The following is a 27,766-nucleotide window of genomic DNA, read 5'->3' on the forward strand; positions in this document are numbered from 1 at the left end:
AGTGCAGTAATAAAGGGGATTTCTCCGGCAGCTCAAGTATTGAATGAATTTGAGGAGAGCAGGTCAGTCCTTTGGAATGAAGCCTGCATCTGAATAAGTCTGAAGTTATCTCAGTAATGTTGTAAGGACAGGAAATCAATGTGCCTGACAACTGGATGGCGTTAGCTCTGCCACATGGAACGAAAGTCATACGTGATTTATTTTCATTGACACCTCTGTAATTTCATTTGCTCAGTTTTTTATTTTTATTTATTTATTTTTCTGGTTTTAAAGACATTTGATGAAGTAGGCTACTGGAGGAATTCTTCATCTTCCAAGTGCGCTCGTTTTAATTGGCAAAATGAGTGATAATATGCCAGCTTCACTGGACAGTGGCGCGCAGGACACGAAGGAGAATGGTCCTCATTTGGGAGCGAAAGGTCCTGATGCCGCGGACCAGATTGAATGCAACAGCATCCCAAACGGTGAGAGCGGCTCTGCGGCCGCAACGCGCCTGTTCAAGAAGCGCTGGTTGATCGTGTTCCTGTTCAGCTCTTACTCTCTGAGCAACGCGTACCAATGGATCCAGTACGGCATCATCAGCAACATCATTATGAAGTTCTACAACGTGGAGTCCTTCGCTGTGGACTGGCTGTCCATGGTCTATATGCTCACCTACATCCCCTTCATCTTCCCGGTCACCTGGCTCCTGGATAAGAAAGGGCTGCGGGTCACGGCACTGGTGGCCAACGCGCTCAACTGCGCGGGGACATGGATCAAGGTGGCCAGTGCCAGACCCGACCTGTTCTGGGTGACCATGCTTGGACAGTTTGCAAGTTCCCTGGCCCAGGTCTTCATCCTCGGGATGCCCTCCCGCCTGGCGTCGGTCTGGTTTGGCGCTGATGAGGTTTCCACCGCCTGCTCCATTGGAGTTTTTGGAAATCAGGTGAGTTAATGTCTGATGCTCAAGGGAAAGTATCACTGCAACAGATCTCAATATTCTGTTTGATTTGTTTTTGTCCCGAAAACCCCCAAAGAAGTTTTATTTGTTTAGTTTGACCTGAACTCATGGCTGGATTAAACTGTTTGGGGGCACAGTATATACCCCTCCTGGTCCTCCATGTGAATGAAATGGAGTGGGGCTTGCATGTCTGTGGGCCCTGGGGCAGTTGCCATGCCTAAACTTAATCAGGACAGTAATTTCTCACCTGAATGAAAAAATACATGAGAGATTCCTGGGAAGGGACTCAGACCTCAGGAGAAATATTTTAGTTTAAGTTAGTCAACCAAAACCAACCAATGGTGACAGAAAAGATTCTGATAATGATCCTGGACCAAAGTGTGAGTGGTGGGATACTCAACACATGAGTTATGGCCTAACTGCTGTCCACAATCCCTATTTACACTACTTGCCTAAGATTTTACAATACCCCCATTTTTCCAGTTTTATTGAAATTTAAGCTGTTCAAGTCCAGTGAATAATTTTACACGGTACAAAGGTAAGTGGTGAACTGCCCAGGTCACCAAAAACTGAAACATCATGTAAATAAGGATTAGGGAATTGGTTAATTAACAGCTTTCCTGCAGCAGTGGAAGTAAACGAAGCCTTGAAAGGTCATGCAAACAATTCCAACAGGTGCAACAACTTTTGCTAACGAGCTGTAGGCTGTCTGTAGAAACAAACTGTGTCACTACAACCTCTGATGCATTACCAGGGCAATACTGCACTGCAGGAGGTAGTACTGTATATTACCATTAGAATGGTGAGAAAAAGGCAAGTAACAAAGATCGACAGACTGATTTGTCAGGGGTTCGTCCTACAGCAAGATAATGACCCAAAACACTAGAAGACCTTAAACCTCATGGAGCTGGTTAGGGATGAACTGGACAGACAGAAAAAGCAAAGCAAACAAGTGCAACACATTCATGGAAACTTCTGCATCGGTATTGGGATGAACTCTTTGAACAATATCTGATTTCCATCATAGAGAGAACATCACGTGTTTGTAAATACGGTCTTTCGTTGTATCATTTTTCATCACTGACTTGAAGCAAGACTAAGCACATAGGATGTTACAGCTGCAAACATCCTGATAAAACTCCTCTGCAGTTTGTACAAACTTAGCAGGAACAGATACTGTTTCCTTTTATTGCCTGTAGGCCCATAGTCTGAGATACAGAGGCAGACAGCCTCTCTGTCTCTCTCTCTCTCTCTCTCTCTCGTCTCTCTGTTCTTCCTCTCTCTCTGCTCAAGTCATCATCTCTCCTCTTCTCTCTCTCTGTGTGTGTGTTTGTGTGTGTGTGTGTGTGTGTGTGTGTGCGTGTGTGTGGGCTGACTTGGTAAAGCTTATCAACATATTTACAGCACCTGCTTACCTTGAAAAAGCTTATCAGGGTTCATGGATTTTTTTTTTTTAATTTTCTGGCACATTTTGAGATCTGTTGAATCAATGTATCATCTTCATGTTCAGCCTGCAAGCAAACAATCTTCACTGGTGGAAGAAGTACTCAGACCCTTTACTTAGAATACGTAAGAAAAAAAGAAAAAGAAACAAGAAGCCATTCAAAAATGGAACAACAAAATTACAATCCTGCACTCAAAACCCCACTTAAGTGGAAGTGCAGAGGAACAGCAAAATACAAGTTTCAAAGCTAAAAGTGGTGGTTCTGCTGAAAAATGGCCCCTGTGGCTGATATGTTCATTATACATAACATTGTTAGATTTTAATACTGATACACCAATGATTAAATTGCATTTTATTGTTGTAGCTTTTACATATTGTACAGTCCAGTGGTGCCCAACATGGGGGTCACAATATTAAGAGGCAGATGATTAATGGGTTACAAAAGAAGAAAAGGTTCTGCTACACAAATGTGTATCATCTTATCTTTTCTGTTGTTGGTGAATATTGGATAACTTTACCTCTTTGGCCTCAAAAACTTACTGAAATGAAACCATGTGGGATATTTCCTGTAAGGAGTCACCAGCCACAAAACCACTGGTTTAATCTTTGACAAGATATTGCATTTTAGAAGCTCATTATGTGTTTTTTGTGTAAAATTTTTAATATGAAAAGTAATTAGCTAATTTTAATTATCAAGAGAGATGTAGTGGAGTATTTACCTGTGAAATGAACAGAAGTAAAAAAAAAAAAAAACTCAACCAGGCCTACAGCTTAGTAAAACCTAGGTACAATATTTAACCTTTAATTCTTGTTCTTGATGTTCAAAGTGTAAAAAAAACAAAAACATTCTGATTACTTACACATTACTAAATATTTTTCATAACCAACTCCATACACAATTATTTATGCAGGAAAAGTACTCCTTCTTCTTGCATGTTATTTGTTTTCAGGGTGGCAACCAAATGGGAAATGACGTGATTACTGTCTGCACAATTTCGCCATCTTCTGCTGGTGCGGTGCATTGATTCAGTGTGTACTTTATAGTAGGTATGTCAATGCTGCCGTTTCTCCAGGTATGGTAAACTGATGGTTCTTTTTTTTTTTTTTTTTTTTTTAGGCTTTCTGTATGTTTTTGTGTGCGAAACTGTTCTCTCGGAAAAACAGACTTCGTTAAGGATTTATTTATAGCTAAGTTACTCATGTCTCTTCACTTGAAGGAAGCGTAATTTGATCGTTGGGGTAGCTTCAAGCCCGAAATACCGAAAGTGTGTTAGCTGTGGAGCAAAATGAGCCTGGGATTGTTTTATGGTCGACCTGTCTACTGTAACTAAACGTATTATTGCGATGTTTTTATGGATATGAGGCGAATGCGCTGCCAACAAAGCAAACTCGATAAGCAACTACTGTGCCTCACACTAGATATGAAAACACCTATTACCGATTACTGTTCACAGTGTTGTACCGGAGTATTTCCTTAAACACGCCTGAGAATACTGAACGTGAAGAGCATTTGGGGCCGTAGTTTGAATATCATGACAGGGGTGTTGGTTCTCCCTTTCTTCCCTACACTCCTTCCATTCATGGATTTGCTCCGTGCAGGCAGAGGTGGTGTAGCTGGAGGTTGGAGACGGCAGGGGCACTACAGTACTGCCATCGGAAATTTCCAGTCTGTTCAAGGTGCTGAAGACCCCCCCCCCCCCGCCCTTACGCGTTTTTTCCGCAATCGGAACCAACAATAGAGAAAACTGGGGCTGCAAGTCACTCACTTATTTATCTACAGCATCCTTCAATGTGATGACTGGAAATAGATGCAAAAGAGCCGCACTGATGCTAAAGAACTATATATTATATCCATTACTAACTACTAAATGACTATTATTTCTTTCAGTTGTGTTATTTTCCAAACTACACAGCATTAAAAGTTAAATCATAGTGTTAGCATTTTAATGAAATGTTCACTTTTTGTCTTACAGTGTTTTGAGTGAATAACCAAAAGTCAACTCATGTTCTTTTAGATTGAAACTTATCAAAATAATTTTACAATGAGAAACATAAAGTTAACAGATAAATGAATTACTAAATAAAAAATAAACTAGGCAGCAGTTTTCTTCATTGCAAATAGCAAAAAAAAATGGCCATTACAAGTTTCCAGAGCTCATGGGGATTTCTATAATGCCATGTTTTGTGTGACTAACAGTCCGAAACCTTATACGACCATAGAAGACTAAGAATACCTGAAGTGTTTGCATTTGGGAAGCTGGAATCGATCAGTTTTGACAGTTTGCTTAAAAAATGTTTGAAATGATTATTCGATTATTTGGATAGTTTCAGATTCATTTTCTGTCAGTCAAATAATCAGGTGTCAGTCAAAATAGTTGCAGGTCTGCTGCTCATGAAACTTTTGTTATGAACACTTGTGGTATGATGGAAGAATATATAAAATGAAATTACCTCAAATCAAAAGGATAATTTTGCTTGTTCAATATTGATACCTTGATTGATATGATTGTGATAATGATGACGGATTGTCTTAATTATGCCACAGTAGTAAATCTTTATCAAGAAAAAACATCTCTGAGTAAAAAGGGTGACAACATGCCCCAGTTTCCTCTATCGTTGATAGCTATGAACCCACTATTTAATGTCCCAGAGATTATCTCAGCATCATCGCCCCATCTTATTTTAAGCATCTCGGTAGACTGTCAGTGAAACATGTCAACCCCCCATCAGTCATGCAGTCCTGTGTGTGTTATCTTCAGTAACATGGACAAAGGTCAGTGGCCCTATCCTTCTCTTTCAAGGGCCGAGTGCTTTAAACAGTTGAGGCCTCCACATGTCATTCAAATACTATAACTGAGACATGTATTTAAGTATAGGCATTAATCTAAGTTTAAACTCAGGGAGAACTAACCTCATCTAATCATTTATCACAGCGACTTACCTCTTATGTCAGTGCTTCTTTGTCCTTATTTATTACCAAAAACCCAGAAGCTAGTACTTGGCTCTTCAATTAATTATTAATCAACTAGTGAAGAAGCATATATTTAAATGAAATATCATGCTGATTATGTTCCAATCAATATTACACATATATCAGAATTAGTTATATAAATAGTTGTAAATGTATCCATTGCAGGCAGGAAACTGAAAGGCAATGATATGATTTCATTGTTGTGGCTAATGATGGCAGAAGTAAAGGCCCGGCAGAGCATAACCAGGAAACAAATGAACTGTCCTGCAAGTCATAAATTACTTATTTTAGTCCCCTAAAATTTGAGGACAGTGTATGAATTTCTACAAATAAACTGATCCCCTATGTGGGGAAACTCCTATATGTGTATGTGTGTGTATATATATATATATATATATATATATATACACAGTATATACAGTATATATTAAAATCAAGTGTATTGGTATGTGAGTCAAGACAACAGAAATGACAGATGATGTAATATAAGGTCATTGGGCATTAGTAAATCCAATTTATGAACCACAAACACTCTACTTTAATAACTGGGCTGCAGACAGCAGGATACTGTCACACTGTGTTTGAGCACAGAGGCCAACTTCCTCCTAATGGCCACAGCATGAAAGCAGTCATTTTAAAGAAGTGTAAAACTTATTTTATCCAAATGTTACAATCATAATTTCAGAAGTAATACAGATTGATAATCCACTGTTAAATGTTAAAAAATGTATTCCCATATGTTGATGGGAGGGAGTGATAACTGCATTTTGCTGCAGATTTAGGTCTATATTTACTCATATTTGCATAGGACTGTAAGTACTGCACCTGCAGACTTCCTTTGCATTGCATGTTTGCTGACCACAAACATTTGAGTCAGTAGTTTCATGCTTGAAAAATAACAAAAATTATCCTTTGCCTTTGGCCTGTCCACGTTTTAAGTGCTTGTCAGTTGTCTGATGAACTTGCAATCTTTGTTAAGCAACACACTCAATGGACTTTAGCTCCTCTGTGCACATCTATATGTGTGAGTGTCATGTGCCTAACTTTAGCAATAAAATCAAGTTTCTCTCATAGATCGTTTTACCTCAGTTTCACACTCAGAACCTGTCAACCAGGTTGTAGTTTATGCTATGACAAGTTGGGAGGAGGAGTTTGAAATGAGGAGTAAGACTCAGGTATGTAGCTGTTGACAGGCATCAGATATTTCCAACACAGCTCATCATATTTAAACTACACCCCAGATTCACCTCTGCTAAATCAAATAGAGTAATCATCGGTAATCTCCATTTAAGGCACCGCAGGCGAGCTCATTTATGATCAGCAAGCAGGAAATACCTGCTGGGTGGAGGGGGCGAGTCAGGTGAACTGTGGCTGTGTTAAGAGAGCGCACACACAAGGAGAAATATTTGTTCTTCCTTCCAGCTTTTAAGTGCCACAGAAGCCTGAAGGAAAAGGGAAGAGTTTCAGTGGGACCGACATGAGCGCTCAGGATGATTTCCCTAACGAGTGGATGGACGGCCATGGCAAGGACAGGGGCAGCGACTGTTCTCCAACAAGAAGAGTGAGAACAAGTTTGGGGGAGTACAACTACCACCTGCCACTGGGAGACAGCAGTGACACCATGGAGCCTTCAGTCCTGGACACTGCACAGCTCTTCCCACTGATGGAGACCAAGTTGTACAAGCGGCGCTGGGTCATGCTATTTGTCTTTAGCGTCTACTCCATGAGCAATGCCTTCATGTGGCTGCAGTACAGCATCATCAGCAACATCTTCATGCGATTCTACAGCATTGACACCCTGGCCATCGACTGGCTCTCCATGATCTATTTCCTCACCTACATCCCTCTCATCCTGCCTGTCATGTGGCTGCTGGACAACCGGGGCATGAGGGACGTGGTGGTGGTGGGGTCCGCCTTCAACTGCATAGGGGCTTGGATCAAGACGAGCACGGCCGCGCCTGAAATGTTCGCCATGACCTTCTTTGGCCAGTTTGTGTGTTCAGTGGCCACAGTTTATATCCTGGGCATCCCATCCAGACTTGCGTCCTTGTGGTTTGGGCAGCAGGAGGTGTCCACCGCTTGTTCCATTGGCGTTCTTGGAAACCAGGTGTGTCTCTGTTTACCTGCTGGACTCAGAAAGTCTTTTGCAGTGTGTGTTTAGTGTTCTGCACTTGCACTCTTGGTGTTCAGAGAACTGTGTGTCTGTGTGTGTGTTTGTCACGGTGAGAAAATGAAAGAGAGCTCTATCAAATTTAACACTCTTCGTAATGTATCTGAATGGCCACGTGTTAAAAGCAGGCAGGCACATATTATGTCATGTCAGTGTCTGCCTCCTTTAATGTGTGACTGTTCCTATGAATTTTGTTTCCAACTTTCTTCTTGAGTCAGCAGGTTTAACAAAGTGAATCACTCTCTCTGCCGGTGGAGAAAACATATGACTGGTGGCCACTTCAGCTTCCAGCGACAGCGAGAAGAATCTTAGAGAAGTGATGCATGTTAACTTGCAGAACTAAGCACTTCTTAGTTTCAGGCTTTCTCCCACGTTTTACTTCCTTAAAACATACAATAATAAGAGTCCAGTGTTATTTTGAAAATATGAGGTGTGGTTAGTAACCAATCTTGCTTTAATCTACATAAACCAAGTGTTGTTATTAAATAACCACCCCTCACACCTGAACTCAGAACACTGTTAAAGAAATATAAAAAGGTTTCAGTTTTACCTGTGTTTGATTTTGTTTACAACATACACTCACAAATGTGTGTGTGTGTGTGTGTGTGTGTGTGTGTGTGTGTGTGTGTGTGTGTGTGTGTGTGTGTGTTTGTGGGATTCGTTCTTCCTAGCCAGGAGGTTGGCGGGTGAGTTCCACCGCTTGAACTGTCTACTTCTGAACAAGCCCCCAAATACTAAAACGTGTACTAAAGGATCTATTTGTAATTTTTGCCATTGCTACATAGCTAACATTAGCATCAACAGCTGTTTACTCATCAGTCTTGTCAGTTCAGCATCAAACTTCATTCCTTCTCTCAGCAAATGCTCTCTCCAGAAGTGGAAAGCTACCCGCTTGTTTTGCTTCTATTTTTATCACTTCTTTTCTTTTACTGAAGTTGGCATGCTAACCAGCTAGTCCCGACTCGGCCAGTCCATCTTGTCACTTTCTGATACCGAGTCACTGAGGAGTCTGGTCCGGAGGACGTATTATAACCTCTTGTCTGAATGCAACGATAGCTGAAGCCCTTGGCAAGACTGGTAAGTAAACAGCTGTTAATGCTAATGCTGCTGTGTAGCAATAGCAAAACGTACAAATAGCTCCTTTAAAGTTACTAAATCATCTGAAACTTAAGGTAATGGCAATTTTCAGCATGTCATTGCCCATGTCTCTTTCACCTTCGAAGACCAATACAAATGTTTTGCAGAAGAGTGACACACTGTTTTGAAGGTTTTGATGCAACCTTTGATGCAAGGAATTTCCAAAGGGAAGAATCTGGCTTCATGATTCAATTTACCTTACCATTATTCTTTATGTACACACCAGTAAAAACAGTCAGTGGCTAGAGCATAACAGTTCCTATTCAGTAGTCTATATATGGGTCCCTTGTGAACTCACCACAATCTACTATGCTTAACACTAACATAACATACACATAACATAACACTGTGCATAAACAGAGACCATCAAAAGACGCATGACCCCACTGATGCTCTTTGAACTCTGAGGCCAAACTGTTTTTTCTTCATTTGAAGTGTGTCCTCTCTCACCTGCGTCAGGCCAAACACTGCATACCGGTCATTGTCATGCAAGTTCTTGTTTTGTGCTTCAGTCCCGTTCCCCGCTGCTGAAGATAAAAGGACACATTGTTGTTGATGTTTACTCGCTCACCACGACTTTATTCCTTTGGCTCTGGTCCCTAAACCTGATGCTTCCAAGTTTTCAGGCTGAAGTAGTTTACATATCCCCTTGGATGTTTAGAAATAGTTCACATTAACAAAAAGTAGGTAGGATTTCCATAAAGGCCTGCGATGCTTTGAAGATCAAACAGATCAACAGTTTGTGTGCCAACAGTAACTTCATAAGAGAGGACATCCTTGATTTGGACCAATTGAGAATAAGCTTGTTTTGCATTTTTGACAAGTTATCAAGACCTGCTCTACTTATCAAAAATGCACAAAAAAATAGGAATACAATGTGTTTTCTTTGCTTTGGATGTGTGAGAGTGATTGAACGAAGATGACTCTGCAGTTACTCTGTTGAAAAACATCTTTTATAGGCTCCTGCGAAAATCTTACAAAGCTTTCTCTAGCAAAATGACCACAAGGTAAGTTAATGATTGTTCGAATAGCTCATGTTAGATATGTAACATCAATATAGTGAAGTGTTAAGAGTGTCTGTCTGCTGGAGAGGGTAACAGGGGCAGATCTATAAACCGTGGTGATTGTAACGATCCCGGAGGTCTGAAGGGGTCTGACCTTTTTGTTGTGCTTGCACGCATCAGACACTGTTCACTGGTCTGTTCCTCCTGAAGGAACGTGTCTTGTCACTTTTTGCCGTTTTCCTTCTCTCACCTTTCCCCTAGAGCGGAGGGACCTCGGCTGGTGTCCCCTCTGGAATGTTCTTGAGGCAGTAGGAAGCTGAGGAAGTGGGCACTACTCATGTGGTATTCAAATTTGGAAAGCTTAGTACCCCCCCCACCACCACCACCACCACCACCACCCACCACCCAACCCGCCCCCTCCCTTCACCTCATTTGTTTCGGATCCACTAGAATTGCTGAGGAACCCTGAGGGCGGGTTTGGTACGGGGGTTTTAGAATAGTCAGACGGACATTGTATCTTCATGTCAATCAATTCTTTAACATCCCTGCTTTGACATGTTTTCAATGTAACCATGTCACTACATAAGCTAAATAAGCATGTACTTCTCATGTGTTTATAATAGCAGGTATACCATCACTCACAAATTTTGAGCAGTCAAATGTCAGTTTTCTTTCCTATTTCTTTATTTCAAGCTTTTTCTGCTTTTGTAGTGATGCTTTCCCCCTTTAATTATGTGTGCATGTGGGTGTGTGTGTGTGTGTTTGTGTGCGCGCGCGCGAGCATGTGTGTGTGTGGTCGTCAGCTGAAGGCACAGTGTCATTTTTTAATTCTGTGCCTCTCACCTACAGATGGGTATCGCCATTGGGTTTCTGGTCCCACCCATCCTCGTGCCTAATGTGGATGAGATGGATGAGCTGGCGTACCACATCAGAATCATGTTCTACATCAGCGCTGGAGTGGCCACCGTCATCTTCATCCTTGTGGTGATTGGTAAGTCTTCGAGGGAAGACGACTATTCCCATCCACAGGCTCACAGAATGGGTTCAGAGCTGTCAGGTGTTTTTACTCACTCATGCAATAGTACTCCACTGCAAATCCCTTTCAAAGTCGTATAGCTCCCACAGTCACGGTTGTGAAAATGTATAAAGCAGATAAAGTCATCTTGACAGTTTGTGGTTTCCAGTGGTAGTGACTGGGGCAAAGCTGTTACCTCGCCTCACCTCCTTTGTCCCTCACAGTAATGCCAATGGGATTTGACATTTTTAGTTAGCATTGCAATGATGTTTCCAGATTAAAACACCAAGAGTTCCCTAGAACAGTTTTTACAACATTAAAGTTCATCGTTTGACATATAATTTTAATCATTTCTATACGGTAGAGCTTCTTATCTGGTTGTTGGGCTCCTCAGGCAGCACTGCTGGAAAGCTGACTCTCCCTGATATGTGCTTTCTACTGAAAACTAAACCGCATTACAGTCCACTAGATGAGCAGCTGCAGTAATTGCTATAATTGTCCACCTTTTGATGAGATGTGTTCGGACACGATGTGAAATACAAGCATGAACTCCGGGAGTCATGGAAGTGTTTTATGAAATCATCTTCACCCTCAGCTCTGTTAAATAAATCCTCCTTTCACCTCCACGGAGGACTAAAACTCGCTGACAGTCAGAGAAACGCGGTGAAGCTTCACCATTTATTTCTGTAAGATGCTCAATGGCTCAGAAAAAGATTCTTGGTCTTCAATCAGAGCTTTGACTGTGTGTGAGGACAAAGTTTCTCTCTGTGATCAGTGGGATAAATTTAGTGCGGATGAGATGATTTTAGTCTGAGCATGTCATTTTGTTGATTTAAAAACATATGGAAGAAGTCTTTGGTCCCGAGTAGTTGACATCACCCACAGCGAGCACACATTTGTTTATTCTTAATTAACCTTTGCTGGTAAAACTGAGCCCCCCGCAGCCCGTCCTATTAATCCCATCTCTGACATATCAAGTGCAGTAAACACAGTAATTTAATACAGATTGCGAATGCTTCTGCCCTAGCTGGCTCTCCCACAGCAGCATGTTGGCTGCTGTCCTCCACCTCCTCCTCCTCTCCTACATCTCTCTCTTCATTAGCTGCTATCCCTTCTTGACCCTCTCTTGCAGCTTCAGCTCCCACAGTACCGCTGGTTGAAGCCTGGAAATATTCAAAACAAATTAGCTGGATAGCTAATCACACTGGTCAGAGTCCTCAGCTTTCCCACGTGTGTTTTCTCACATTTCTCTGTTTGGCTAATACCTCTGGTTCAGACTGTCTTTGCTGCTCCTCAGGACGAGGATTTCATCTTGATTGAGGGAGAAAACATTCAACATTGAGCATTAACCTTATCCACTTGCACAAGCAGTCGATATTGACTAGCAGCTATGCTAGCTGTCTTCTCAGTATGGAAAGGCCCACTTAAGGCTCGACTGTCCTGACCTTTGCATGGGGCTCACCCTTGGCCTTGGGCTGGGGTCATCTGAACCCACTGACCTCCCCCACTGACAGCAGTGACTGGTGTCACGAAGGAGAGATAGAAAAACCACATAAGCTATTTGACTAAAGCCAACAAAGGTGAATTAAAACAAAACACTGATAGTGGTTTGTTTATTTAGCTAACTCATTAGGTTGGCTTATTGTCAACAGGTGTGTCACACAGATGATAATTAGCTGGCGAGTGCAGCTGAGCATGGTGAGGTCATCACTTATGACAGTGCAAATGTTATGAAGACTGAATTATCTTATCTTCAGAGGAATGTCCAGGCCTGGCTTGTTGGTATGTACAAGCATACACACACACACACACACACACACACACACACGCACACACACACACATTTAGCTTCTAGTTGCTCTCCTTCCTGTTAGTATGACCTCCGGTGTCACTCTGGGCTTTTGACCCCCTGCTGATACAGACAAGCCACTATCTCATCTAAATGAAATTCCTGTTTGTTTTGCTCTCAGATTATAACGTCTCATATCCTAAATACACACATAACTACCTGAAATGCTGTGTGTCTGTATTGCAGTGTTTCAGGAGAGACCAGAGATCCCTCCCACGCAGGCCCAGGCTCAGGCCAGGAGCATACCCCCGGATGAGTACTCGTACACGGCTTCCATCTTGAGGCTGCTGTGCAACAAGCCCTTCATGCTCCTGGTGGTCAGCTATGGTGCGTATCATCCTGCTGCCTTAATCTATTCCACAAACAGATTGGTGGACCAGGAACCTTATGTTTAATGACAGCTTGTCTAAAGGAACAGGCCTTTTGATTCAAGTTCGAATGACATTATGACAGATGATCTTGTAATTGTTTCAGCGCTCATTAAATGGCCCCATAGAGAGTTCAAACATTGATCCAACACATACCACGTTTCAGAGGGGTTAATCTCTCATCTCACTGCTAATTCCCTGACATAAAAGTTCCTTACGTGGCTTTAGTTAGCTGTTATGCTTTAAGGTCATAACATCCTTGGTTAGGGTTGGTTCTAACCCTAAACAAGGAGGAGGAAGTCCAAGTCAGATCAAGATGGTGTCATGACATACTGGTGTGTCTTTATGACATCATCATGACTAGCAGATCACCCCACCGTCCAGCATCTCATATTTTATTGCCTATCCAGGCTCGGATGTTGTTGCATTATCGGGGTGAAAGGTAACAAAGATGTAAAACCCTCAAAATAGATGTAAATAGTTGAAGCTGAGAGTCACAGTCTTAATCAGCTGGTGTGCAGATATGAGGATGTGTCATCACAACACATGGGCTTATAATACGCTGCCTATGTGTAACAGCGATCTAAAGGTCATTGGATGTTGCATTTTGTGCTCAAAGGTCACTGTTTAATGGTGACCATGTTAATGATTGACAGTTTGAAGAATATGAAAATTTGGGTAAATGATGTGAACACTGGCATTTTATTTTTGGTTGACATGTGCTTCAGTATAAACTGACTAAATCTAAATGCTAATAATCAAGTAATGACAAAGTCTAAAGGCTACTTTGAACTTATTGTGTGAGGTTATCTGCAGTATTTTTAGAGGGGTGGGGGGGTGAGGTCCCATCTGGACCCTCTCCTTTCCCTACAGGTGTTCTCAGAATAGAGACAGGCTTTTTTAATTTGTTGTCTGCAGGCCTGAATGTCGGCTGCTTCTATGCTGTTTCCACACTGTTGAACCGGATGATCATCGAGCACTATCCTGTAAGTCCCAGTGTGTGCGCTGGAAAACACACGCTACTGCCTTTATGTCCTGTATTTCCAATCAGATTAGCTTTTACTTTACTTCACTATCTGTGTGTCTTTCTTTGACTCAGTTCTTTCCTTCCTCTCACCTGCACTACCCTTATATCATACCATATCCCCAGAGTCAATGGGCCCAGCATGTGCATTAGTGTGACTTCCTTTGACATTAGTAGCTATAAAGCTGCCGAACAGATGACCCTGACACAGATAACAAGAATCTGGGAGTCTAATTGTTATCACTCAGAGCTGTCAGGACAAGATAACAGCAGGGTGCAAAATGTCACAAATGTCACAAATGTCTTATTTCGACTGAAAACCAGAAATGTCACTGTTTTCAATCACAGGGTGAAGAGGTGAATGCTGGGAGAATTGGTCTGACCATTGTCATTGCGGGCATGGTGGGGTCCCTCATATGTGGCATTTGGCTGGACAAGACGAAAACCTACAAGTAAGATAAACACTGTTTGCTATTCATCAGCGCACTTTGTAGAAAAACATGTAATTCTTCCAGACACCGAGAAGGAACCAAGAATATCAAAACATTCCCCGTGGTTTTTCTTCCTTTCACTGACGTCAGGAAACAGCGTTCGCTCTAATCATGCTGCTGCAGTCTTCTGAAACAAATAAAGTCTGCTGACCTTCATGTAATCCATGGACATTAACACGATTTGAAATTGGTTGTTTTCATTTCCTTTCATCAGAGTAGTCCACAAGGTTCAATGTGTCATTAGGGAATCAATGATGTACAGCTGCTGAGCAAAGAGGTACTTTGCATGAAATGCTATCGCAATGACGATGCTAACGTGGATATTTAGCAAGTGTAATGTTCAGCGTGTTCACCATCTTGGTTTAGCATGCTAACATGGTAACACTTGGTAATTAACCAGGGTAGCTGTACATTCATGTGCTTTCAGGCGAGTCTACAACATCAGAAAACTGGAACCTCTGAGAGGAAATGCTCCCACGTGGGTCAACAGTCACTCTTACTGTAGCTGTGCTTTAAAACATGGCCTCCTTACATGAATGTCTTTCAAAGCAAGTCACAGGAAGATGTCCAAATGAATTAAAGGTTTTTGCTCAAAGTGGGCACGAATGAGAATCCAGCGGAACTGAGTTTTATATCTGAAGTCCCTCTCTGCTTATCTGAACCGACAGGCTATACTCTGCTGGTCCTCCCAGGTCGCATCTCAGGCCTGGTGCCACTGCATTAAACATGGAAAACAGTCATAATGCAATCTTAAAAGTGAATATATCTGATTGATATCTGATTGCTAATGTTGCCGTTCACCCAAACTTTTGTTTTGATTAAGTAAATCAACATTTTTACTTCTTATTTTGACAAAGTCTCTGGGTGTTAAATATTTGCTACAACAGCTTCAGTCATCTGGCATGCAAATTATTATGATTAGAAAAAATCCTCGGTCCTCAGATTCCCTACATGCCATTTGGATGCTTAGCTGTCAAAGCAATCAGGCCCAGATTTATGTTGTTGACCCTCACACTCCTATTGTCCTACATGGGAGAGAGTCAAAGGACTATGTTATATTAACAAAAACGTTTTGCAGCAATATTTTACGCGTGGTTGTACAAGAGACCGCTTCACCAGAGTAAGCCTGTTTGTGCAGATGTCCCGGGGTCCTCAGTGACACAGGAGTATTGTTGATAGTCAAGCACTACCCTCAACCAGCAATAAGTTAGCTGCACAAGGTTTCCTGTTATTGGAATCCGCTTAGAGGAAATATGAGGAATTTCAACTCAAGTGAGACATCCATCTGAAAAAGCGCAGTTTTAGTAATTAACACAACAAAAATTGCACTAAAGTTGGGTCATGTTGCTTTTGCTTGCATACTTCTATAAATACAGAAAAGCTCTTGTCAGATTATGCCAGAGGATTTTCTTCGTCTGATCAGCTTTGGCAGGAAAGTAGCAAACGTGGGCTTTGTCACAAGATCCAGATTCCTAAACATTAATGTCAATGTCAAATCTGATTAAATTGGACGTCTAAGATGATTTGGAGTTATAATAGCTTTTTAGAAATGCGGTGTTCTGTGTGTGAATACATATGACGGTTAAACGTGTTGTCACTGTGCTTTTTAAACAAAATGATTGATATCCTCTCTTTTCAGACAGACCACCCTGCTTGTGTATCTCCTCTCTCTGATTGGCATGCTGGTCTACGCTTTCACCCTCAATCTGGGTCACCTGTGGGTGGTGTTTATCACAGCCGGAGTTTTAGGGTAGGTAACGATTAAAGAGTAGAGGTCACAGAGGTCTTGCACATCACGGCCGGGGATTGAAATTCACCCCTAAAAACCTGCAAAATGTGGGAAAAAATTGACTGATAATTTGGTTATTCTCTGAATTTGATGGGAACCCTGGAATATGAATTTATACCATACACTTCCAATGATAATATCTTATGAATCTAGCAGTTGTGAGTAATAGCTTTTATGATTAATGGTCTCTTTAAGGTGTTTCATTTTGGTAATAGATATAGATAGATATAGAGAGCTTTTACAAATGGAGAAATAGAAAGTTTACTTAGAGATGTCTGACGACACAGTGTTATATATTATATATATATAACCCTGAGGTTATGATGAACTGTGTCTGTCATGTTTGATGTTCACAGGTCTTCGCTGCTCTAAAGGTTTTTGGTGATAATGTCTGAAACATTCTGGTGAAGCTGTATGTAGTTCACATTCTCTGTGTTGCTCATCTGGCATGAGTGCTGCTTTGTCAGAGCAAAATTAACACTCCTCCGACTCCCCAGTCCACGTGCTATGTCCTTACAATTATTGCTATTTATGGTAAGCTGATTATGCCCGTAACTGGTTTCCATAGCAATTCCTTTGTCTGCTTTTCATTTCTGAAACCCAGACAGGATGTATTATACAGCAATATACACTTGCCCTACTTTAACATTTGTGGAGCTGTTTGCTGTTGCTTGTTGTGGATGAAAGCAGTTACTGAAGTTGTGGAATAAACTACCGCAGTACTGTTTTAGCCCCTAATCTGACCTTCGGTATCTGTCTGCAGCTTCTTCATGACAGGATATCTGCCTCTGGGCTTCGAGTTTGCGGTCGAGCTCACCTATCCAGAATCAGAGGGAACCTCATCTGGACTTCTTAACTGTTCAGCTCAGGTCATTAATGTCAACATGATTAGCCGTAGAGACGCAGGGTACACGTATGTGACAGAGTATAAAAGAGGTTGGTTTGGGTTTGTAATTGTATTTTTTTTTAACTAATTTCAGATCTTTGGAATCATTTTCACCATCTCTCAAGGGAAGATTATTGATAAATGGGGCACATTAGCGGGAAACGTCTTCCTGTGTATCTTTCTGCTAATAGGGACAGTCATGACAGGTAAGATATTAACTTCTGCTCTGTTTCCTCAGCATACCTCTCCTGTAACGGTGCGTACAACACTTAACAACTTTCCAAACCACAGTGAACATTGAACTCATGTCAGCTGTTAAGCACATACATGCACATGATATTAAAAGGAACTTAAAGGCACTTTGTGTTTAACTGGTAGAGCTTGGTTGTTAAAACCATTGCTGGTTGTGTTTACAGTCCTCAAGCAGGGGGTCGTATCTTTCATAGGATAAGGTCGCCCCCTAGTGGTTGAGTATATAATCACATTGTGTTCAAGACAAATGAAAAACTAGTTGATATCATTTATCAGAAACTATGTTTTTTGTATTAAAATAACATACCATCATCACCTTTTAAAGCATTACCTCATCGTATATATTGGGTGCACATTAAAACTCATACCAACATCCTATTTCTCTGACATAAAAAAAAACCTGGACAACAACCATTTCAGAGTTGCATGAAAACCCTGTTACCATTTTGTATGGAAATGGAGAACTTAACTTGTTTTTAAGATTAGGATTGTGGGTGTAATATTGAGAAAATACATGCTTAGTACAGTCCAGGAATGTGTTGTCCTTGATTTTCTGTTTCAACCTAAAATAGATAGAATTACAGAAATCACTACTGATACTACTACTACTGATATTTTTTGTGCCGACATAATACACTGTATCCAGCTCTACATTTAAATAGAAAGTCCATCAATGCCATAACTTCCATTAAAAAACTAGAAACTTTTCCCTCTCCCTCTCCTCTGTGCTCGTCACAGGATTCATCAAGTCTGACCTCCGACGGCAGAAGGCCAACCTGCAGGCCGAGGTGCAGACAGTGAGCGTAAGTACATCTGTGTGCGCTACATGAAGTCACCTGTGGGATCTTCACATCCCTGCGGAGAGGGAATGTGTTAGATACCGTCCCGGCTCTGGGCTGAATGTGCTCTGCTGGCTGCTTCTCTGCAGTCCTCACAGTGCAGCGCGCCGCTGAAGGCATGCACGCGAGTGAACGCAGGGAACGCACTGCTCCACTGGTGGAAACTTTCTTCTCTAAACTCACTAAAAAACATCCTCTGCTCTCAAATGCTGATTGCAGAAAGCACAACTCTGCTTTTGTCTGACAGCTCTCCAACTCACTCCAACAAACCGCATGCTTACAAACCTCTGTTATGATGACCTAACTTTGGGTTAACGGTTGCAAAGTTGTGATTTTCTACACTTTCATACGGGTGCAGTTGACAGCTGTCAAACACATCTGTAATCTGTACTGATCAGTTTTATAAATCACTGTAATAGTGTGATAAGAGCACACACCGCAATCCACTATTAAAAAGCACAAAGCTGGTTTAATCTTCTAGTTATTTGGTGATTATCAAAACAGTGGTCAGTGGTTCACATCTATGTGACATATCACATATTAAAATTCACTGAAACAGAAAACAACAGGCAGTGGCCTCCAGCTGCTCAAAATCACCTCTGAATTTTTAAACAATGAATGGCACATTGATGGAAAAATACTTCACACTGCGTGGCTTCTGCTGCTCACTCGTTGCCTTCTTGTTTGAGAAAAGCTTTGGGGCCTTTTTATTTGCTGCTTTTCCTCGTCCTTCTTCTGTTCATGATATTCCAGCTCTAACAATACCTGGGCAGCTACAATGGAAAACTCCAACAATTCTGCACACTAACAGAGCTTAAATAAGACCAACACTGCTTTCTTTGTTTTGTTAATGAGCCAGTTCTGTTAAATTGTTAGAAATGAGAAAAGCAGGTAACTAATGAAGCTGTTGAAGATTAATAATAATAGATGAGTATATTGATCTATATCTAAGATATGTCTGAATAAATAATGCCAAATAAATCTTCTAGGTAAATGTTTATTAAAGTTACATCATATTTAGGATATTTTACTTCAAAATTCATCTAACTGCCTTTCCTCACATAAGGCTGATGAAGTGGCTGCTGGGCTAGCAGACAGGTAGCAGGCAGTATTAGTATTAGTTGGCTGTGCAGGGTTTGGTGGAGGCAGACATGTGGTGTTGTGGTGTGGAGGAGTGGGTGGAAGATGAGGTGGCCCCCTCAGGGCCCCTCAGAGGTGTGACACCCAAGCTATTGTTCCAGCCTACAGGGTCGATCTCATCGGCGCAGGACTACGGGGCCACAGCGTGCAGCGGCCCCTGGCAACGTCAGTCTTGACATAAACCTCACTAAAACCAAAACACACACCTGCCAAGGTACGGGCACACACACTTCTCAAGCTTCAACATCAGTAATCCTATACCACACACACACACGCACGCACGCACGCACGAACGCACGCACGCACGCACACACACACACACACACACACACACACACACACACACACACACACACACACTCACACACAAACATTTGACAATAAACAATCTTCTAAACAAATTAACACAAACCCCATTGTGTTTCAGTTTAAACAACTACAAGATTTATTTATTCTTCCCAAAGGCAAGACTGGTGTGAAAAATACTTGAAGTCATTATGACTGAACTGCAGCACATCCTGCTCCACTACACAATCAGCTCTTAAATTAAACAGCTTTCTGTGGAATAAAACAATTCATTCATCCTGGGAATTTCAGCGTCCTGTAAAACAAATACATTTTAGGAAAAACAAAGTTCTACCAGGTGTGTGTTTTTTTGTACTTGAATGTTTGTTGTTTTTTTTTGCTGTAACCAAAGCACCTTTTTAAAGGAAATTTTAAAGTCATCATTTCCCATTTGTGATTAACTGACAGTACTTACTAAGAGGTTTTGATAAGAACATAATTTCTGGATTATATTTATTTCTTGCAAGAGGTGAATGAGAAGTTTTGAGTTGTTTCATACTAAAAGTGATGTACAGGATCATTTTCATCGATGTTAATGTTCTGTTGTCTTTCCGAATGCTGTGATGAGTTGAGATTTTGCGTGTTTTGATTAAAAACTGTTGTTGTTTCTGTCCTCATCCTTTACAGAAAACCACCGCTGATCTGGAAGGAGGCGTCTCTCCACCTGAGATCCTGAAAGAGGGGAAGTTATAAAGAGGACAGACGTCAATTCTGTCAACGACATCATGTACAGATAAAAACAGAAATACAACACGCATTAACGTGCACACATCGTCACAGAGTGAAAAAAAGCTTCTGTGAGGACAACTGAATCGTACTGAACAGCCCTCTGTGGGGCTGATGTGAATGACCAGCAGACCTGCTGTACAACATGATGTACTGTATGGGCGTCACGGTAGGCATTTTACATGTCTTGTTAGCGCAGTCCAACTGCCACTTTAGTGACTCAAGCATTACTACACTCTTTAACTTAATTTAACTTTTTACTCTTTCCTAACCTTTTACTGTCCCCCTCTGATTAGTGTTAATGTTGTGCTCCATGGAACTAATGAGCAATATTTAAAGTGAGTGTTCCTAATATTGGACCAATATTGTGTGTAACTGAACTCAGTCTTTACATTGCTGAAGGTATTCATTAAGTGTTCTGTTTTTTAGAATATGCATCTTAAATGCAGATTAAGGACTATGACGTGATCTTCTGTCATGGCAGTCAGGCTACCCATCGCCTCAACAAGGCTGTCATATCCCCTCTGCCTGCCATTCAGGATCACATGAAAGTCTGTACTTCTGATAACTGCTGATTATAACTATGATCGATGCTGTGCATCTGAGTACACTTTGGAGGGTCAGTTTCGTCCTTGTTTACTGTACGCGATCTCTACAAGGAGACATTTGTTGATGAGCATCTGGAACATTAAGAATGTCAACACAGCACTAAACAGACAGAGAAGGCAAATTCGTCTATTGCCCTTGTCATTTTGCACAAGAAAATGTTTTTGTTTGATACTCTTAGCTTGTAAATTTGTTACTGAGAAATGTAGTTCATGCTATGTAACCAGTGTTTGTACAGTTTAACATTAATATGTTGTACTAGATGTCTTGTTGCTAGTTGTATGTATTATGATTGTTATGTGATTGTGAGAAGTGCTAATTATTACTTCAGTGGCATTTTTCTGACATTTTACAGTGCTGTGAAAAAGTGGAGTTTTTACCACTTTGTATGCTGTAAATTGATTTTTAGAAATTGGATTTTTTAATCCTGAATTACACAGTATATCAGTAGTATTTTCTGTAACACTTAAAATATAAAGAAAACGAATCAAGCTAAAACAAATCACTACATTACAAACATGACTGGATGACTCTCACTGGATAAACTCTAAAGTTAGTGTTACTGAATTTATTTTTTGGATACAATAAGGCGAGCATGAAAATGTATTTTTCTTCTAACCTTGAAGATTCTCACACACCAAAGTGTGTGTGTTTTCCACACTTGAATCCATCCTACAAAACCAAAATTAGCATCGCTTGTTTCTGAAAATAACAATGAAAGCACCTCACTCAAGTCCCTCCCAAATATGAGATCTGAGCAGCATAGGACATTAAACATTTATCAAAAAATACGCAAAAACACAATTACACCCTTGGAAACAAGACTCCTGAATACTTCTCACAACTTATTTTTCTTTTGAGCTTAAAAAAAAAACATTTCATTTTCTTGATACTGAAATAGAATCAAATCATTTCATTTTTTAAAAAGGGTTTTATAGGATAATAATTGTGCAGAAATTGAAGGGGTGTACAAACTGTTTCACAGCACAGAACAAACATTAGAACAACTGCTGATAGAAGTGTTTGTGATACCTTGTAATGAAGAACATAGTTTTGTACTGTACAGTCATCTGAGTTCTTTTGTAAATCATGAATTTAAAAAAGAAAAATGAATAGGAAGTGATAATCTACTGAAATAAAACAATCAACATTCGGAGAGAAATCCGCTCTGGGTTATTTCTGCAGTCATTTCACTCAACAACACCACAGTCATGACCACACATTTTAAAAGTCTCAAAACAAAAACTCTTTTTTTATGACAAGTTTCAGTTTAAAACCCTCTGAGGTTTTTGCTGAAACCAGCACACATCAACCGCTGCAGTGTAACATGACTGTATATTGAAGTGACTCTGTCAAACACTTCATGATTGCACTGTTAACTAAAATCTCCAGTTAAAAACCATAAAAACCATGTATATAGTCTTAATTAAGCATGACAGTAGGAGATGAAAGCACATCCACATCTCATGTTCTTCAAGGCAAGAAGCGACACACTACAACCAGTCCACTTCACAGCTGTCTGGTGGTGTTGGTAGTGGGTTCAGTGGACAACAACAATCCTAAATCCAAAACTGCTGGGATTCAGTTACGTTTCTTCTGTCGTGCTCCGACTTCCTCTTGTGTCTCTGGAAAACACTGGAATCCAATCAGCATTCCTATGACAGAGAAACCTAAAAAGAAACAGATTGATGCTATTAGGATTCTTTTATTTCACATTAATAATGTTAACATGTCATCTAAATGTGACTTTTAAACACATTACACCATTTCAATTGTGAAAAATGATTTAATAAAAGTTACATATTGATTATTTAAGGCATAAAGAGCCATACTCACTTGCCACAATGAGAGGTGCCATGACCCCAATAGTCAGAGGCGCAGTTTTGTAGATGAAGGCCTCGGACAGAAAGTGGCCCAACGCCAGCACAAACGTCCACAAGGTGATGTGGTACAGCCTACAGGCGACAGCATGGCACACACTGTGAGAACAAAATATATAGACTGCCAACACAAACAAAGTTCAGGAAGTGAAAAGCTGTCTTACGTTCTGTTCTGGATATCAATGGCACAGGCACAGCGAATGATCGATGACAGCAATGTCCAAATACCAAATGTTCGAGCTTGGAGACCATTCACTGTGGAAACGGGTAGAAAAGGAAAAATCAGGAATGTCGGAGTTAAAAAAGAAAAAAAAGGAAAACAATATCATGATATAGCCATCTGTATTACCCATGTCTGTTATTACTCTATAAAACAATCAGAAGAGAGCAAATCTGCCTCATTGCAACTCATTTTATGTACAAAATTGAATAAGAACCTGATCTATGAATCAGTTGAGCATACTTTAAAAACAATATTAGCGTATCACAAACTCTATATTGTAACCAGTATGTGTATGAATATGAAAGCTGGTAAGTAATAGGAATTGAAGTACTGAAATGTTAAAGATGTTGAGTTTGGGGACATTTAGAAACAGTGTCACCTTTACACTGTCTATGATGTCATGTTTCTTAACTATAATGACCGTTTACTACGTAACTTTAATTATCAAATAAGATTTAGGGTACTCAAATAAAAAAATGTTTATTTACATAATGTGATGACACAAAAAAAGGAGCGTATCTCCCACTACTGAGTGTCCTTATCAGATTTTTTAATACTGTATTGGTATTGGCCTTAAAAACCGGGTATTGGTGAGGCTCTAATACTGAAGGCTGTTGTTACTGATTGTTTACATAAATATGATATGATAGAGTTGCTTTTGGCCTAACGGTGTTGGTATCACATAACACTATATTTGGTAATCCGAGCACCTTAAATGTTGTCTTAAGAGCTGCATGACATAGGCTGTTTTTCTGAGTGAGATGTGATGATATGATATCTAACGTTGTCATGCTGCAGTGTCCATTAAGTTTTGACAGCTTTGCTCACCAAACTCTGGCGTGCCTGTGTAGAGCTTCTCTGACAGGAAGCTGTGATCTCTGAAACTCTGCACGGTGTTTCCCATCGCGATGACGGACACCATCACCAACCAGCTCCGCAGGACGTTCAGAAAGCGACTCATCCTGTCTGTCTGTCTGTCTGTCTGTCTGTCTGAGAGAAGAACCTGTCAGGGAGGACAAGTCAGTCTGTTCAGTGCACATAGCAAGTAGTACAAAGCAGGCTAACGTTGATATAACCTTGTTAATACCATCAGTGAGCCTGAATGATGAAAAAGTAACACGAGTGGTGCATGTATTTACCTGGATGGTATCTACCAAGCTACAGTGTGACCATACTCCTGTCTAAAAAACAGGAATACTAGATGCAAAACAGTAAAGTGGGACTCGAGCCAACCCAGTATGGTGTTATATTTACAATGGTAAGTCTTTCAATCCTAGACTGTGGGGTTAACCAATAAGAGAGCTCGAAGAATGACTCCATCTAGTCGCCCCATTGATATGATTGGTCATATTCAAGCATCAAGGTCCCGCCTATTTTCTTCACCAACCAATAGAAATCACGCACTCCTGTCACCTGTAGGCTGTAGGCTAGGCTGCGTTTAAACAAAGAGTTCTCACGGAGCGAGAGGATTCTCTGTATTGATTTATGTATTCGCCAAATCTGGTTCGGCAGAGGGAGTGAGGAACCCCGTTTTCAGCTAAAATATTTAGTCAGAATTGCACAAAGTATTTCAGGTTACACACTGGTACCATTCAGTAACACCGAGTAACCATTCGTAACATTTTAAATATTTTATTTCAGAACAAATTTTATTTTAGTTAAAGTAATACAGTGTACAGTCTTCAATAACTGTGGACTGTGCTTGCTAGTTGCAATTGAATTCAATAACTACATTTCTGTTTCTCATCTGTTTTCGTTTAAACACTATGAGTCGAGAAACACACATATAAACACACATTACAAGCACTTAGTAGCACTGTGGGAGCCATAATATGAAGTTGTTAGATTAATTCGTTTGTTTTAGACCCTAGTTTAATTTACCGTACACAGTCGTTATTAATCCCCGACTGTGCACGTTATTTGAGATCAACTGTCATGTTTGACTGGGGATAGGAGCACTTTCTTGGCTTGACAGTGACTGTAACGTCCACAAATGTCCCGTCACTACGTGGATGCAGCGCAAAACTTGGTCAGGCTGACAAATGAGTGCTGCCCGCTAGTGCGCATGCTCCATGCTTTGTTGCTACTCAGTTGTTGTAGTTACCAGGAAGATTAACCGCGATGATCGACTGGCCCTGGTGATACCTACCTAGCTAGCTGACTGTTAGCAGGCTCCATAGAAATATAAGGCAAGTTCATTTCGATGTGTGTTTATATGTCATTATAAAAACGTCTACTTAATCGGTCTGAAACTAGGCAGACTTTACCTTGTTAGCTTCCTGTACCTAACGTAGCATATCAAAAACCGAAGTCTTATTTAGCTAATAACGCTTGTTGGGCTGTCAGCCTAGGTTTAATCTTAACGTTTTACATCCATGCTATTGTAACGTTAACGAATATAATTTAACTGCCCGTTAGATCTAGACAGCAGCTGTTCTTAGCTAATTGTGTGCTAATTGTCAACCACTGTTCTAGGACCGTACCAGTGTTACAGTCTTTAAAGAGCAAGCCGTAGTAATGTGATTGTTAGTTATTATATTATTTTGTATCAAAGGACTGGCGCTTATATGAGCTGAGCTGATCATTGGCTAATGTTTTTGCAGTTGGAGGTATTAGATGCCATGGTAAAACCCAAACACTTCATCTCAGGAAGATTTCACCGGGCAGCTCGTCCCCTTTTACTGTGAAGATGCCAGCTGTGACCCGGGATAAGGAGGACTCTGAATCCTCCTCAGAAGACGAGCAAGAGTAAGTACAAGTTTACAGTTGTTCAGATTACTGTGTCTACTGTAGAATCACATGACAATGAGTGTGATCTAGTGCAGTCAGCTCCAGCTATATGCTGTTCAAGATCAGTAGGGCAAAAATGCCTCAATATCCTCCACTCTCATGAAAAGATCAAATGCCTCTAACCTTAAATGGTTAAATGAGAAAAAGGCTCAACTCTGAGCATTTAATCACTCTATTGTCTCTATTATATAGCACATGGAAATACAAAATCACAGCAGAGTCACTTCAGTGCTGAATTGCCATTTCTTTAACCTTTGATTATTTGTTACTACATTCTAATGTCTATGTATTATTTATCAATCTAGTACATTACAATTGCTTAAAAATATGGCGATGTGGGCAGTGATTCAGAGGTCAGGAACCAGACTTCACTCATGATACCATAAAAAAAGTTTCTTGGGCTGCTATTATATTTATAGCAGATTCTTAAAAATACTTTATGAATATCGCTTTATATGTTATTGTGAGTCTTTTCTCTTTCAAAACAGATTCCTTACTTAATATAATGTGCACTGTCCTCATAACTGTAAAATAGTCAGTTAATAACTATAGGGATGAGATGAGTAGGATGGTGTCCCTGCAGCATGTGGACTTGTCTTTCTGAATTAAGCAGGTCTCTTTAGTGTCAGTTAGGTTCTTAGCCTACTGATCCTCCTGGTGTACCTCACGAGATTTATCCCTAAATACAGTATTAATGTGACAACATGCTGGACCAAAAGCGTTTGCAATTTTTTTCCCCTCTCTACTGTGGTCATCGTCATTACAGTTTGCTATAATTTATTGAATGTGTAAAGTAATCTATGCAGCATGACAGAAGATGTCCTGAGCCTTGTTTAATGATTTATGCCAAGATACATTTAGACAAAATGAAGACTTGAGGTAGCTTTCATTCTGCATAATTGATGACCTTTAAACTGAATGAGAAAGAACAGCATCTAGCTTTAGATCATTGTTGTCGACAGTTGTTATTTGTTATCTTGCCGGTGCCAGCTAATTCCCTCTTAAGCTTTACTTAGTCATACCTTGCTAAGAGCAACTGTGCCTGCTTTCAGGTTAATTTCCATCTCCTGAATTAGTTTGGATTGCTTAGTATTAGCGTTTAACCTCTAGGTGACCAGTGCTGTTTTACTGATGGGGCTGTAATTATCATTAACACATGTAATGATCACACACAAAAAAATCCTCTGAAACACACGTCTTGCATTGCAATAGTTATATAGACTGATTTTTTGAACACACTTGATTTCAGCCAGTTTGAGCTGTTCTGCTCAGCTCGTCACTTTATTTATCAGGAGCAGTCGATAATATTTTGCATTGATGTGTTGCAAAAGTGCTCGAAATGGCCAACTAACTTCCACTGTGACAACAGACAACGCTAAATAATGCAAAGGATGACAAAGTATAGTATTACAGGCAAATACAAGAGGCACATAGCAGACATCAAGACAAGCCATGAAAGTGCGTATACAGTAGGAAACATACATGGCACAAGACTTGAACTCACCTTTTTATTGTATTTGATGAAACAAAAATAGAATGAATAACATAATGATATATAACATATAGATTTCATATAGGCTTAACAAAAAGTGATAGACAGATCAGGGTTAAGAGTATTATTAAATGTGATATTGGCACTGTTGTACTTACTCAGTAAGTATTAGAGGAGCGAGACCTGGACGTGTTTATAAAAGTATTAATTTAGCTGCATGTTCAACCAAATGTTTGCAACTGAAAAGATCACATTTTGCCAAAATATCACAGTGATTGTAACAATTTTAGCTTTAGTCCAAGATCTTCAGCATCTTGTGTTTATAGTATCTCACTTGTCTTGATGCTGGTTTATGTTCAGAATAAATGGCGTTCTTAAATAGGAT

General features: G+C 40.4%; 3 protein-coding genes across 5 annotated transcripts in view; 2 read left to right on the forward strand and 1 right to left on the reverse strand.

Annotated features, from left to right (window-relative positions):
* Nucleotides 1-177: 177 nt before the first annotated feature.
* Nucleotides 178-20,777, forward strand: flvcr2 (feline leukemia virus subgroup C cellular receptor family member 2). Of its 3 annotated transcripts, XR_002665280.1 has the most exons (13): nucleotides 3,419-3,457; nucleotides 6,778-7,462; nucleotides 10,516-10,657; nucleotides 12,717-12,857; nucleotides 13,817-13,884; nucleotides 14,271-14,374; nucleotides 16,053-16,163; nucleotides 16,966-17,071; nucleotides 17,183-17,294; nucleotides 18,079-18,143; nucleotides 19,421-19,533; nucleotides 20,292-20,559; nucleotides 20,687-20,777. XR_002665280.1 is itself a non-coding variant. In XM_022750822.1 (12 exons), the coding sequence occupies exons 2-11, from the start codon at nucleotides 6,833-6,835 to the stop codon at nucleotides 19,493-19,495; spliced, it is 1,554 nt and encodes a 517-aa protein (XP_022606543.1). In that variant the 5' UTR covers nucleotides 3,419-3,457; nucleotides 6,778-6,832; the 3' UTR covers nucleotides 19,496-19,533; nucleotides 20,292-20,673. The 3 variants fall into 3 exon arrangements, 2 of the variants coding, with proteins under 2 accessions (XP_022606544.1, XP_022606543.1); XM_022750822.1 differs by lacking the exon at nucleotides 20,687-20,777 and having other exon boundaries at nucleotides 20,292-20,673; XM_022750823.1 differs by lacking the exons at nucleotides 3,419-3,457; nucleotides 6,778-7,462; nucleotides 20,687-20,777 and adding an exon at nucleotides 178-925 and having other exon boundaries at nucleotides 20,292-20,673.
* Nucleotides 20,778-21,875: 1,098 nt separating this feature from the next.
* On the reverse strand, nucleotides 21,876-24,348 carry erg28 (ergosterol biosynthesis 28 homolog). Its single transcript, XM_022750824.1, has 5 exons — nucleotides 24,239-24,348; nucleotides 23,928-24,102; nucleotides 23,041-23,131; nucleotides 22,833-22,951; nucleotides 21,876-22,666 (listed from the first exon to the last, which is right to left on the reverse strand). Exons 2-5 carry the CDS (start codon nucleotides 24,058-24,060, stop codon nucleotides 22,578-22,580), a joined length of 432 nt encoding a protein of 143 aa, XP_022606545.1. The 5' UTR covers nucleotides 24,061-24,102; nucleotides 24,239-24,348; the 3' UTR covers nucleotides 21,876-22,577.
* A 1,376-nt stretch (nucleotides 24,349-25,724) lies between these two features.
* ttll5 (tubulin tyrosine ligase like 5) overlaps nucleotides 25,725-27,766 on the forward strand; it is a 46,183-nt gene continuing 44,141 nt past the window's right edge. Inside the window, exon 1 of the mRNA XM_022751005.1 lies at nucleotides 25,725-25,847. Within this exon, the coding sequence (XP_022606726.1) occupies nucleotides 25,789-25,847 (59 nt within the window). The 5' untranslated portion in view covers nucleotides 25,725-25,788. The remainder of the gene's footprint in view (nucleotides 25,848-27,766) is intronic.

The sequence above is a fragment of the Seriola dumerili genome, unplaced genomic scaffold (genome assembly GCF_002260705.1).
Source record: "Seriola dumerili isolate Sdu_G_001 unplaced genomic scaffold, Sdu_1.0 BDQW01000149.1, whole genome shotgun sequence".
NCBI classification, from domain to species: domain Eukaryota; kingdom Metazoa; phylum Chordata; class Actinopteri; order Carangiformes; family Carangidae; genus Seriola; species Seriola dumerili.

What these genes read in the sequence shown, in the direction of transcription:
- flvcr2 (XM_022750822.1), top strand. Translation starts at nt 6,833, where the DNA reads ATGAGCGCTCAGGATGATTTCCCTAACGAGTGGATGGACGGCCATGGC. An exon ending in CTTCATCCTTGTGGTGATTG is followed by an intron (nt 10,658 to 12,716) that starts GTAAGTCTTCGA and finishes TCTGTATTGCAG; the next exon opens with TGTTTCAGGAGAGACCAGAG. An exon ending in TGATCATCGAGCACTATCCT is followed by an intron (nt 13,885 to 14,270) that starts GTAAGTCCCAGT and finishes TTTCAATCACAG; the next exon opens with GGTGAAGAGGTGAATGCTGG.
- erg28 (XM_022750824.1), bottom strand. Translation starts at nt 24,060, where the DNA reads ATGAGTCGCTTTCTGAACGTCCTGCGGAGCTGGTTGGTGATGGTGTCC. An exon ending in CACAGGCACGCCAGAGTTTG is followed by an intron (nt 23,132 to 23,927) that starts GTGAGCAAAGCT and finishes CCGTTTCCACAG; the next exon opens with TGAATGGTCTCCAAGCTCGA. An exon ending in ATTGATATCCAGAACAGAAC is followed by an intron (nt 22,952 to 23,040) that starts GTAAGACAGCTT and finishes TGTCGCCTGTAG; the next exon opens with GCTGTACCACATCACCTTGT.